The 12,849-nt window shown below is 38.4% G+C and overlaps 1 protein-coding gene and 1 long non-coding RNA gene across 3 annotated transcripts in view; both read right to left on the bottom strand.

The window, feature by feature from the left end:
* The window catches only part of LOC122194366, a 47,442-nt gene extending 43,035 nt beyond the window's left edge, over nt 1-4,407 (bottom strand). The window contains exon 1 of the long non-coding RNA XR_006177240.1: nt 3,832-4,407. This is a non-coding gene — a long non-coding RNA (uncharacterized LOC122194366). The remainder of the gene's footprint in view (nt 1-3,831) is intronic.
* An 870-nt stretch (nt 4,408-5,277) lies between these two features.
* TTC27 (tetratricopeptide repeat domain 27) overlaps nt 5,278-12,849 on the bottom strand; it is a 103,565-nt gene continuing 95,993 nt past the window's right edge. For both annotated transcript variants that reach the window (XM_042891509.1, XM_042891515.1), the window contains 3 exons: nt 9,354-9,465; nt 8,658-8,758; nt 5,278-5,523 (listed from right to left, as the gene is read on the bottom strand). In XM_042891509.1, the coding sequence (XP_042747443.1) occupies nt 5,401-5,523; nt 8,658-8,758; nt 9,354-9,465 (336 nt within the window). In that variant the 3' untranslated portion in view covers nt 5,278-5,400. The remainder of the gene's footprint in view (nt 5,524-8,657; nt 8,759-9,353; nt 9,466-12,849) is intronic.

Below are 12,849 nucleotides of genomic sequence, written 5' to 3'. Positions count from 1 at the left end.
ACTGAAAGAAGTTCACGTGAACAGGCTAACCCTATTCTAGAGTTCAGGGAAACACCAATGTGGTTTACACAGCAATTGCATTATCACCCTTCAGGGAACAGAAAGCCGTGTGGGTTTGCAGAACCTGGAAGGGGTTTGGAGGTGGATGAAAGGACAGCACTTAAGATGGAAAGAGTATACTGCTCATTTAGGGATGACAAAGAAAAAGATCTGAATTGTAGAGTTAACTTCTAAATGGGACTTGCAAAATTTAGCTGACTCACTTTAGCAGTGATGTGATGAACAGGCTAACTTTCCATCCTGAAGAATCTCATGATGTTAATACCAGTTTTCTATTGCATGGCTCTTAGTTGGTATCGTTATGTGTTAATTAAATTCATTTTTGGCCAGGAACTGTTGTAGTTGACTCAGAGGTCACTGGGGTTTAAAATAAATAGAAAAAAAGAGAAGAAAAAGGGGTATGTGACATCACTAGTGACTACAAGGTTCTTGGTGTGTTCTGTAAAAACAGTGTGGGCAGAGTAAGCTGGAAAGAGACAAAAGACTTTCGTACTTGGGTCACCTTGGAAAACAGGACTACACACAAAGCAGTTAATCACCACAGCTTTCCAAACCCAAGCCACCCTGCTGTTGCAGAGACCCAGTTTAGGTCTGAATCAGTACTAGTGACTTAAAGTTGTAACCCGCCTTTTATTTACCTGGTAGGGCAGAGCCCTGACTCACTCATGTGTCTTGTCTCTACCCAGCATTCTCCTCTTGCTCAGTGAAGCCAGTCCAAATTCAAGAACTCACTTTTATTGCCTTAAACAATGAAATTCAAAGTGTAGAAGCGAGTAAAAGGGCAAATGGTATGAAGATAATAGAAACAAACAAACAAAGCCACCCATTGGACTATTTTCTTTTGTTTCAAGAACTGCAGATACAACAAATGTTATAAGCTGTTCCTAAGAGTAAGAGTGACTCCATTCAGAAGGCAAATCTAACTAAAAATGCTCCCAGGGTCATGAAGTTTCTATTCATATCCTGAAAACCAAACACAGTCACTAATAATGATTATTCCTTTGACAAATGTTAGTAGTTAAAAGAAAACCAACAAAAAAAACCCACACAACCTCTGCCACTGCTTTCAGCCTATAAAGGATTACTCTTTTATTAGTGTAGCTGAGGGATTAGTAGAAATATTTAATGAATGCAGCCACTATATTTGAGCACATCCCTGACTAAGCTACTTGTTGACTGAAACCTATCTATTTATAAGTACTTCTGAATGATGCAAAAAAAAACACATTATTGCAGTACTACAACAGCTTTCACATAACTTTTTCAATACTTTCTTGCCATTCACACTGTGACATTTGTCTCATTTGTCAAGTTTTATTTCAGAGTCCAAACATGTAAAATGGGTCAGATGGGCTTGCCTACATCTGGCTTGATTTGCTTATGACTTCTAACCTCAAGAGAAGTAACTGTTACTGGTCTGGCACCTCTCAGCAGGAGACGCGCACACCTTCCAGATGCACGTGTGTACCCAGAAGACCTCAGGGAATGTCAATCAAAGCGATTCTTAAATAACTGTTATCCATGTCTGTGTTGATTCAAAGTAACCACCAGCTTTTTACAATAACAACAACAAAAAAAAGATTTATAAGGTTCCAAGTTTTGCAGTTGCAATGGAAACCTCTACTGCGAATATAAAACTAAAAACAACAGAAGTACATTCGTTTACATATTTTAAACCTAACCATGAGAGCAGCAATAGAAGGCTTTATGGAAATCAGGGGTCAAACAAAGACATCAGCAACTTCAGATTTAAGGCATACAGTGTTTAAATGCATTAAATTTATGACAGCAAAGCTTTTTATCCCTGAATTACAGGAAACATTTACAAATTCTCTCCTCATTGTCCATTAATAACCAATTTAGATGCTCCATATTCAGACTGACATTAAAGCCTACCTCTGTCAAATTTGAATAGGGACTTTGTAAAGACAGTCTATGAACCCCTAATGGAGAAACACACTGATTTTCTGAGCGCTTAGCACGCACTTTAAAGGTCAAATGCCTTTAAGTGCTTCTTCAACAACACAAGCAAACAAGCAGTCATTTTTGAAAATGAAGAATATAAACGCTGTCTAAGCCATCCCTTAGACTAGTAACAAGCATGCTAGAAATGCAGGGACAGGAGGCTGACGTGTTCCTGTCTCTGTATTGAGTACTACTTTCAAGAGACTTACCTACCTGTAAAGGCTCATTCCTCTTAATCTTCAGAATCAAGAGCTTTGTGACACACACACATGTGATTAATGTGTGGTTTTGTGCATGTATGCATGCGTAAATATAAACAAAAATCACAAAATTGGTTTCACAAAAGCACTTCTGAAACATGAATCACCTAGCTTAAGCAATCACAGTAAAAGCAATTATATAAATTTTCCTCCAAGCTCCAGTTCAAGCTCAGAGAAGCCAAGTTGTACACTATTAGCTGGAAGAAAAACAACGTACTTGTATATTATTAGCAGGATGAAATTAATACCTTTTTTCCTACCTTATTTATTTTGATAACAGCTGTAAGAATAGTTTTAACCAATGTACATACATACATACCCTGAAGCTAACCTTATGAATGTACCCTCTGTATTTGCATACAAGTCATATACCATTTTTAGACACAGAAAAATATTCCAGGCCTTATTTCATTTCAAGGGATATTTGGTAAAGAGCTCTGCATGAATGCTGGGATGAAAGCTGCTCACCTTTCTGAATGGACAGTCAGTGTGGCCGAAGGAAAATGGAGGACAGTGGGACGTGGCACACATCACCTAGTGTTATTTATTCAGGGAGACCTGCCTGACTCAGTGTGGCCTCACTGGCCCTAAAAGAACATTCCTGTTGCTCATGAGTAGCGATATCCCAGCCCATGAAAAGCTTTTAGCACCACACCCTGCTGCAATAGTGTGCTGACACAGCCCTCTGAGTGAATCAGGAGATCTTCCCTGGGTTCTGAATACCAGTGGTTGAAAATACATTGTAGGTTGAGCCATATTAGGTCAAAGACACATAAACAAACCCTCTTCAGCCATGCGAGTAAATTCTCCTTCATACATGTTACATCCTTCATGCTTTATCTTATCTTTATCGCTTTATCTTAACTTTATACTCATCTTCAAGACCCTGAGACAGTTGCTTCTTGAGTAGGCAGAAGCTGAAAAATTCTAGACTCGCTCATTTTGCCTCTGCTTCATACCAGATCAGCTCTAATGGCATAGATGACAAAAAGAAAAACCAAGTACATGAACTTCTAATATATAAGCAATTCCTGTGAAATACTGCTTAATCTGGTACACGCTACTCTGTAGTTTCTCTTACATGGCTGTACACAGAGTGCTTGAAAATAACAGACATCACAGAGGTGTTTGTAGGTATGACTACTACATTGGGAAAGGTCTATACAGCCTTGCTAAACCCACAAGGATTCCTTCCTCAGTTGTCATGGGCCTGGTTTAAGTGAAAATCATTTCCATGTTACAAGACAGATGCTCCCTGTGGGATGAAGATCTGGAAAGACTATATTCTGCTTGAGAAATGTTCTTCTTTCTTTCCATACTAAAAAAGCTTTTTGACAGCAAGAGCTTTTCTAGTAACGGTCCTTTTTGGTCTCATAGAGCTAAATGCTCTTGCTATGAGTGCAGAACATGAGTATCATACAATGTACTGAGGTGGCTTTTGTTTCAAATATCCTCTGTGACAAACTCCTTAACAAAATAATCTCACTTTGCATCTGAGAGAGATGAAAACATCACTAATGTGAAGTAAGAGGTAGCAACAACATACCTGTAAATCTTACATCTGGTGCTTGGTCTCACGGATGAAGTGACTGAGATCTCCCAGGATGATGATCTGTTCTGAATAGCCAGTGTCTCCTAAAAGCCCCAGCTCCTGCTTGTCCATCCTCCACTACATTTATGCCGCCTGTACACATTTAAGTTGTATTTCTCCATTTTATTTTATTTTTTTAAGTCTCTACAGATATTCCCCATCACTAAATACAACAGTACGAACTGCTGTGCTGCCATGACACTATCCAATCCACTCTTCAGCTACACACCATGAATAGCAGGCTTTTCCTGTATTAGACAAAAGACAAAGTTGCTTAGATTGCACACATCTGCAAGGAGAGGGAGGCTCAAATGAGGAAAAATCTGTGCTGAGAAAACATGAAATACCACAGAAGAGACACTCTAATGGAACAGAATGACTTTTTCATACGACCACTTGCTTGAGAGTTGGATATCATCGTGGCTTAAATTCTGCCAAAAGATCTAAAGAGGACTGTGAGCTTTCTGCCACCAAATAGTTCCATGTCCAAACCCTTCCCAAGAAAAATTAATCCTGGGAGCAATAAAACAATTTTGAAGATTTTTCATCTCTGTGAATAAGCAAAGTCATATAAAAATATAAGTTTAAAACAACAGTAGTGGTGCGATTCCCTCAAAAGTGATGGTCCATTTTTTAATTCATGCAGGCCCTTCACTACGTATGTATGAGCAAAATGAAAATATCTCCAGCAAATTCACCCTGTGAAAACTTTAATGTCTCTCCTTAACGAACCATTTCCATGAAACAGTGTTGTGCACTCAAACTCTCCCTCACGAGCAGGTTTCTCCTTTGTTGAAACAATAATTTTGTGGGAGCCTCACGTAATAATCCCGGCAAGTAAACAATTCATTCTCCATTCTTAGCAGCTTTACAGGGATACAAAGCTTTACAAAGACGTGAAGACGCGTTCACCTTCGAGCACTGAAATAACACTCCTTTACTGCTGCTCTACACCCCGGCCCGACACGCGCTCCCTCACGCCCCAGCCCCGCCACGCACCGCCCGCCTCATGGCCGGTCCTCGCCTCAGCGACTCAACTATGGCGGTGGCTTTGCAGCTCCTGATTGGCCAGCTGCAGAAAGACGCGCCCTCCGATTGGCTGTGCGCCTCGCTGCTGAGGGTGGAGGCGTCAGCTCCCGCCTCCGCCGGCTGGTCTTCCAGCTCCTCCGCCCCGGCACCTCTCGCGCTGCATGGCTCGCACCGTGGGTGGGGCGCCGCGCGGGGCCTGGCGCCGCCCGCGCCATGCGCTCAGCCAGAACTAATCCTCAATAATCGCCTTATAAACACAGCCGGCTCGCTGCCAGAAAATCTGGGCCCGAGGAGGCAGACTTCGTAACGCTACAAGAGCAGATAAGGATCTTAAGAGGTCTATTATCTGAAAAAAGCTCACCACAGCAATAGCAGTGTTCAGAAAAACGTTTATTAAGGCTGTAGCTGCTTTAGAATTGTTACACTTCATCAGTAAAAAGTTGTAACAAAACAAATACATCATTCTTGTGTCCCAGTCACGAAATCTGGTCTGATTCAGCCCTGGTCCCTCAGCTGGTTGCTCAGTTCCTGGAGTTCAGCAATCAAGTTGTCCACAGTCGTCACCTCATCAGCGATCTCACTGCAAATCTCATGGCTTCCTACCTCTACAAAGCGTTGCTGTGCAACAGAGAGAAACGTTAGTTTAAACTACATTTATAGTTTCTCTGTTTCAGGGGAGAGAGCTTAGGAGCCTCCCCACCACTACTCCGCTGCCTTTCACACTGCTATTGCTCTCCCTGTAGTTCATCCTGCAACTAATAAACAGAAGGTGCCTCAAAGGGACCAAATCCCTCTGAGGAGGGGAAGGTTGGGTCTCTGATCTGACTGCACTGCACACTCTGACTCCCGATTGCACGGAATGTTATGGATTTTGCTGTGAAACTCAAACCAAAAACAACTCCTCAGACTGCCAACTACAGCTTACCAATTCGCCTGCTGATTAAATACTATCTGTGGATTTTAGAGGCCATCTTCTCAGTGTCTCATACTGTTGTGTCATTTTCTCCAAAAACCCAAATAAAACTTGTGTACTTGGTGTCAAAACATGTATGGGCAGAGACATGCATCTGTGCATAATTATGTCATATAAGAGAAGACAAAATACTGACACATAATGAAAATAGTTTGTTCTTAAAGACTGTAAGACAATAAAGAACACAAACAGCACCTAACTCAGAAGCCATCATAAAATTCACATCTTTACAAGAAAACTAGGGGGAAGGTAGTCTGAAGCCTTGAGATACACAAGGTCTGAATGGAGATAAACCAGAACAAGTTGCTATTGCAAGACCAGAATCTGTCACTTGAGCAATATGGAGACTTTAAGAGCTATTGCTCCACATAAGCATAGCAGGGGGACCCAAACATATGTTTCTCCGTTATTATGTAAAAGGGAAGTGAATCACACTTCATCTGTCATAAGAAGAAGCCAACATGTAGAGACAAAAACAAACCCAGAAAACAAAAGTTGTTGTGGAGTACATCTGTCATCGTTGTATCATCAAAACATAATGGAACAATACAGATATATATATCAAGTACTTAAAAAGCCTGAACCGAAGTCGTCAGTGTGTTTCAGAATGTTCCTTGGTTCAGTGACAGGACTATCTTCCACAAAAATAGGAACATGTTTCTGATACAAGTACAGAGACTTCTCTGACTTTCAGCCCTCAAACCTCATGTGACAGAAAAGTTTGGTTCTTTCTGGCTAAAACAGCTCAGTAGAACAGAATGATACAATTATTTATTCTTTTTTCCCATGCAGTTAAAGAGTTCTATTCAACTAGACGCAGCCTGGGGAGACTTCATGCACCACTGCTCTTTGGGCTTGTGCCTCATCTTTTCCCACAACAGTACCCACATTTCATGCATTTACAATACAGCTCCAGGACCTCTCTCCTGTTGGAAGACCCTGCCTGTCAGATCTGAATGACGCATGGCGCCAAGGTGCAGAAGAGCGCCCAATGTGCTCTACTTCAAAGCATGCAACTGCCCAGAAAGCTCTTTTCAGAAAGGAGCCTGTTAACAACACATTTTCTAGGGGCAGCCTTTAGCAGAGTCTGGCTACATTATGGGAGTGGCATTAAGCTGGGACTGGATCCGCAGAGGTGGAGATCTAAGTAGAGGTCAGAAATCTGAGAAGCAATGTTGTCTCACCAGTCCAAAACCTACTAATATGGTCCACCTGCATGTCCTGACAATAACATTTTGGATTGTTATTGTTTAAAGCCTACTTTCACTGCTCCTTCATTCTTTCTGAAATCGTAACTCCTGAGTCAGCTCTTAGCCTTTTTTGTGTGTTTTTCTCTCTTGAAAGAAAAAATTAAACACAAAACAATCACACACTGATGAGGTGATGAGGCAGGAAAAGAGGACTCTAAAGCAGATTTTGAACACTCCTAAACACCTGTTCAATAGTTCACCTTACAGAAGATGGCTGAGTTTTCAAACCACAATCAACACAAACACACTTTAGAGATTCAGTTAGACTTCAAATAAAAGATGACATATCAGAAACTATGCAAACACAATTAAGTCACACTAACAGCTTTTTATTTAACATGTCAGCTTTCTGCAAAATGGCATAAAACTCAGAGACACCATTACCTGCCAACAACATAGAAGCACCTTCAGAAATTAAGAAAACAGTGCATTAGATTCAATTATTCTTAATCTTTCAAGACTTTGTTATGGTAAGAAAAAACACCAGTAGATCTTTTTATCATCTATGTCAAGTAAACCTGTTTCTTCTATAGTCATTGCCAATATTCAGGCTCTTTTTTTTTTTTTTCTTAAATAATGTTGTTAATCACAACACAACATATAAATCGTGACTTTTTTCTACTACATTCCTATGACTTACATATATTAGTATCTGTAAGCACAGTTAGTTATGGAGCTCACTTATGTCTGCTTTATATAGCTTTCCTAGGTCCTTATCCTTAAAATTGCAGGATTTAAAAGAAAGCAAGTGAAGTTTAACACATTGATGATGGATCAACACTTCGTAACCTAAGCACAGGTTATAAAACTTATACTCTGTAATTCACATTTATAAAACCTCACACACAGCCAGGAGGAATAAGATATTAAGTGTACTTTGAAAAAAGTGTGTTCTGTATCAGACCTCAGTTAAACAACGGCAGTGTCTCATGTTGAGATACACTGTAAAATTAGGATAATAACGATGCAGAAACAGACTTGGCTCTTTGGCTATGGAGGACAAACTACAGCTCCAAAAGCTAAACATAATTCAAATGCAGTAACCTTTTCTAAATAATTACTAGCTGAATTGATAAGATATCCATAAAAAACAAACTAAAATGAGTTTCTTCCTAAATAAATAACTGCGATGCAAAGTAGTCTGGACACACTTCTCTCCCTTTTAGAGGCTTACAAGCCATTCCTTCTCAGACTGCTTCACTCCTCCCCATGATTACTCACACTAAGGAATAAGTCTTGAAAATGACTGATTTTTTCCAAACATTTCAGTCTGGATGCCCAACACTAAATAGAATTCTAACTCAGTCTGAAAGATAGCACTGAAATTTTATAATAGTAGGTTTATTTCAGTTAAATTGTAGTGGGAAGGTTAGTAAAAGACTATGTACAAATGGAATCCTTAGCGTAGAAGTAAACATCTTTCTGAAGATTGACCAAGACAGAAAGATATTATTTTGTCTGTAAATGACATAAAACCAAAAAATGGGGACCAGTAACTGAATAAAGATACATAATTCAAACATTCCTACCTTTGCTTTGGACGACAAGCCACGTAAGTTAAGCCGAGCTGAAGAAAGTATCTGCAAAGCCTCCTGATTATTGGATTTGTTCTTACTGCATTTTATAGCCACTAGAATTCAAACACAGAGGAGAAGGCCCCCAAAACAAAAACACATTACTTCAACAGCAATAATCCTTAAGCAACGGCAGTCATTAGAAGTACTTCGATATCATCTATACTTACTGGTTGCAGTATTCCTTTTTGGGATATTCAAAAAGAACACTAAGTAATTTTGGGAAAATCCAAAACCAGTAAGTCTATAAAAGAATCCTTCTCAAATACATACTACAGCACAGTTTACTCTTACTTGACTATACATACAAGTACCTATCCTGGAGATGCTGGCATGGCACTGGCAATCAAATGTCATAATTTGAGAACTGAATTACTGACGCATTTACACTTGAGCTATACAACTGCTGTAAGACATTGCATAAACTATAAGTTCTATAAGATATTGGAAAACAAGGAATTATCATTTTACCATTCATGTTTGCTGACTCACGTAACACAATTTCTACCTTATTCCAAGTTTGGAATGTTCTATGTTAGAAGACTCCAAATAGTAGGAATAAACATAATAAATGAGGCAAAATTTTATTACTTTCCTTAATAAATATTGGCTACAGTCATCATGCATAAGCTCTTTTCAGATAGGACATACCATATGCAATCTCTATGGCTCCTTTTGCTACTTCCTTAAAAGAAGAAACATCTTTCTCCCAGTCATTTGATTGAATTTCACATTTATGTGCCTTAGTAAGACACTGAAGTGACTGCAAGGAAGGAAAGAAAGGAAAATCAGTATTCATGAAAACAAACTAGAAGACTAATTTAGTTTTTAATGGCTATAAATTTGGTGATCAGTCAAGAAAATAAACATATCTTTACAGTGCTTAATTTTCTGCAAGTTGAAGTAGCATCCTTTTCTGCAATGGTAAGCACCAGCTGTAACACAGATGTTATTCACCAATATTGCATCTCAAGTATGACAAGCATATAAAGTAACATGTATCTCATTTTTATCTTCTAAAAATCTGTCTAGACTGATGGATGTGACCCATATTTGCTAAGGCATCATAATTGAATGCACATGAAAAGGGAAAAAGACTTGTACTCACACTGAATAGTAATTTTGTAACAATTAAATGCAGAACTGAATACATCAAAGCATTCTTTCTATGTATGTATTTTTGGTTAGTATTTTACAGACATGACTATTAGTTGCCATACTGTACCAGTTCTCAGTGTGAATAAAATAAACTGAGAAAGTAAACAAACAACACTACAGGAGGGTTTCCCATTAAGAAAAAGCATCTAACAAGGAGCAGGAAGATGCATGGAGAGTAAAGGAAAACAATTGCTTTCTTCTGGCACAAGGACAAGAAAAAAAAATCCACCAATTCATCTCATTATTGTAACTTCTGTTAACTTTTGATAACTAGAGAACAAATCTCATAATGCTGTACTGGAATCAGTACCCCAGTACACAGAGGAAGAAATAAGCAGTTCATGAATGAAATTAAAAGTTATGTTTGAATGTAAGGAGATTGTGAATTGAATGTAAGTCAGGACATACAGCTACTCCAAAACAATAAGCATTGAGCATTCATAGAAAAATCTAAAAAATTTTAGTGAATCTCTGAAATCTAAAAATCTACTTAACTAAACCAAAGCACATGGATCAGCAAGAAAAAAAAAAAAGAAACAAATTCATTTTTGTTTTCTTATTTTTTTTGATCTTTCTACAGTGAAAGAAACACCAGAGACAAATGCACGTGAAAAGATGCATGGCTTAGTTCAAAAACAACTCTTCAATCACTTATTTTTGAAAAGTTTAAGTATTATACAAAGGAAGAAAAAGCTGTCAGTGCAGTACATGGCAAGAGCACAACAAAGCCTTCTGGCTGCTGAACAATGATGGATGAAATTTAGGGACTGTCAGCCCAAAAGCTTCTGCCTTCTCTCTCCCAGCAAGAGTTTCAATCACTACTGCCCAGGTGACTGAACTGCTCATGCTGAATGGCTGCAAGTGGCAATAAAGGTGCATAAAGTCAAACTAGTGCAGATTATTTCTTTTTTGGAACAAACTAGGTTCTAATTGCTGGTAGCACTAAGCAGCAGAAGGAAAAACTTCCAAGAGAACAGTTTTTACAGTAGCCTGATTTTAATCTTGTTGAATGAGTCAGAGCAACAAGCTAGAGCGTTTTGTTGTCAGAGATGGAAAAGAATTCAAAACCTTGTTGGTTGGTTGGTTGCACTTCTGAAACCTGAATTTATTCTGGAAGGAAAAAGTTCTGACCTACCCAAAGGTTATGGAATAAAAGGTTTTCAGAATCCAGGTAGGCAGCTTGGAGGTTGGAAAGAGTCCTTGGTGGGAAAGGTGTGTACTGGGTGTAGGGCAGCAAAGAAAGAAGCTCTCAATGAAGTGGCAAGTCAGCTACAAAAAGTCAACTACTTACAAAGTGTGAGTGTAAATATATTCTAGGTTAAAAAAAAAAAAAAAAAAGTTAATAGTTTTCACTCCTAACGCCCATCTAACTGATTCAATGTATATAAATAAACTGCTGTAAATCATAGCTGTAGATTCAAGTGATTCATGGTGTCAGATATGACAGCAGAACAGAAAGGTAAGCAAACAAACAAAAACCAACAACAAAATAACATCTCTACAATAGCCAGCCAGACATTATTTCAAATTAAGTTCTGGGAAAAACATAGGCTAAATATAATTAGATATGCACTAAATAAGGCATTACAATATGGAATAATGGTCAAACCTTACATTTGTAAGGAGAAACACAATCCTATGACAGATCTTTTCCCATCTCTTTGTTCTATGTTGCCACAAAACAGAAAATAATACCTTTTCAGAATCATGGACCTTTTCAACAATAAAAACGGGTTGAAAATTGCAACAATATATCTGGAATTCTTCTACATATAATTATATTAACTTAATATTTGACATTAAATGATACTTCTGGCAAGTAAATACTTGTGTTTTTCAGTTATACTTTATAATCTGATATCAAAGAAGCTATGAGTGACTATCTAGTATATTTAAATTGATTTTTATACTAGTTTGTGCTGTGACTGTAGACAGTTTTGCTTTTCCACGATTCATCTCTGTGCATCACACTAGAATACTTGGATTTACATGGGAGCATATCATAAGTATTTATAAACATGACTGCATTTTGCAGGGCAGGCTAGGCCGTATGTTCCATAACAAGTCTGATTAGGAAAACTCAGTTAAAGTCATGTCTACTCCACAAATTGAAACCATGTTTATAACTGGGTTAGTGAAGAACACTGTGATGTAACCAGATTCTGAAATGATTACATTTATAGTATAGACAGAGCCTCTCCTAGTTTGCATGTCTGAGTAAGAATCTGTGGATATATTACCGGATATTGCAGAGTCTGTATTTCTGAATTCTAAATAGGCCAAATCCCTTTTATTGTTTGGTAGTAAAGAAAAACAGGGAAGGAAAAAAAAGGGGAAGACCTGAAGTTATAATGAACTTGAGAAAGGACTAAACAAGGCATTTCACAGGCACAGCCTGAAAATGAAGACACTGAGCAAGGCCCAAGTAATTCCAATTTTAACTGTAAAGGCATACAATTTGTGGGCCCAACCATACGCATAATACACTTGACATCAAGTGACAAGCAACCTTCCAGACAGACATTTTTGCCCTGGCCAAAGACAAACCCCCATTAGGAAACATATTCTGATTGCTGACCTTGTGTATTTTCAGCTGCAGTGAAGATCTCATAACCTGTAAGTATTTTTGGAGTATGCAAGGCTATTTGAATTTTGGAAATTCAACACCAAATGCAAAGTAGTTTCTAGCATACACAAAAGTAAACGCAGCAATACTGAGTGGTTAATTTTGGGAATGAAATCAACTCAATTTCCTGGGAAACGAGAGGAAAAAGAGATGGAAGTTAACATAGCTAAACCATAGAGAGGTAACGGAGGGGGTCCTACAGTATAACAGGTTAAGAATTACAAAGTTGTATTAATTTCATTTTAAGCTGTGTAAGCGCAAAGCGCTCTTGCACTGGAGACTCTGAGTAACAGATGTTCTTAATGTTCATTTTCTCTTTGTGGATCCAAAGAAGAATTTAGATGGCTTATGTTGCCATTGGAT

Source organism: Lagopus leucura, unplaced genomic scaffold, assembly GCF_019238085.1.
Source record: "Lagopus leucura isolate 7727_CA_CO unplaced genomic scaffold, USGS_WTPT01 Super-Scaffold_73, whole genome shotgun sequence".
Lineage (NCBI taxonomy): Eukaryota > Metazoa > Chordata > Aves > Galliformes > Phasianidae > Lagopus > Lagopus leucura.
The sequence above is the reverse complement of the archived record's forward strand: the minus strand, read 5'-3'. Positions and strand labels throughout refer to the sequence as shown.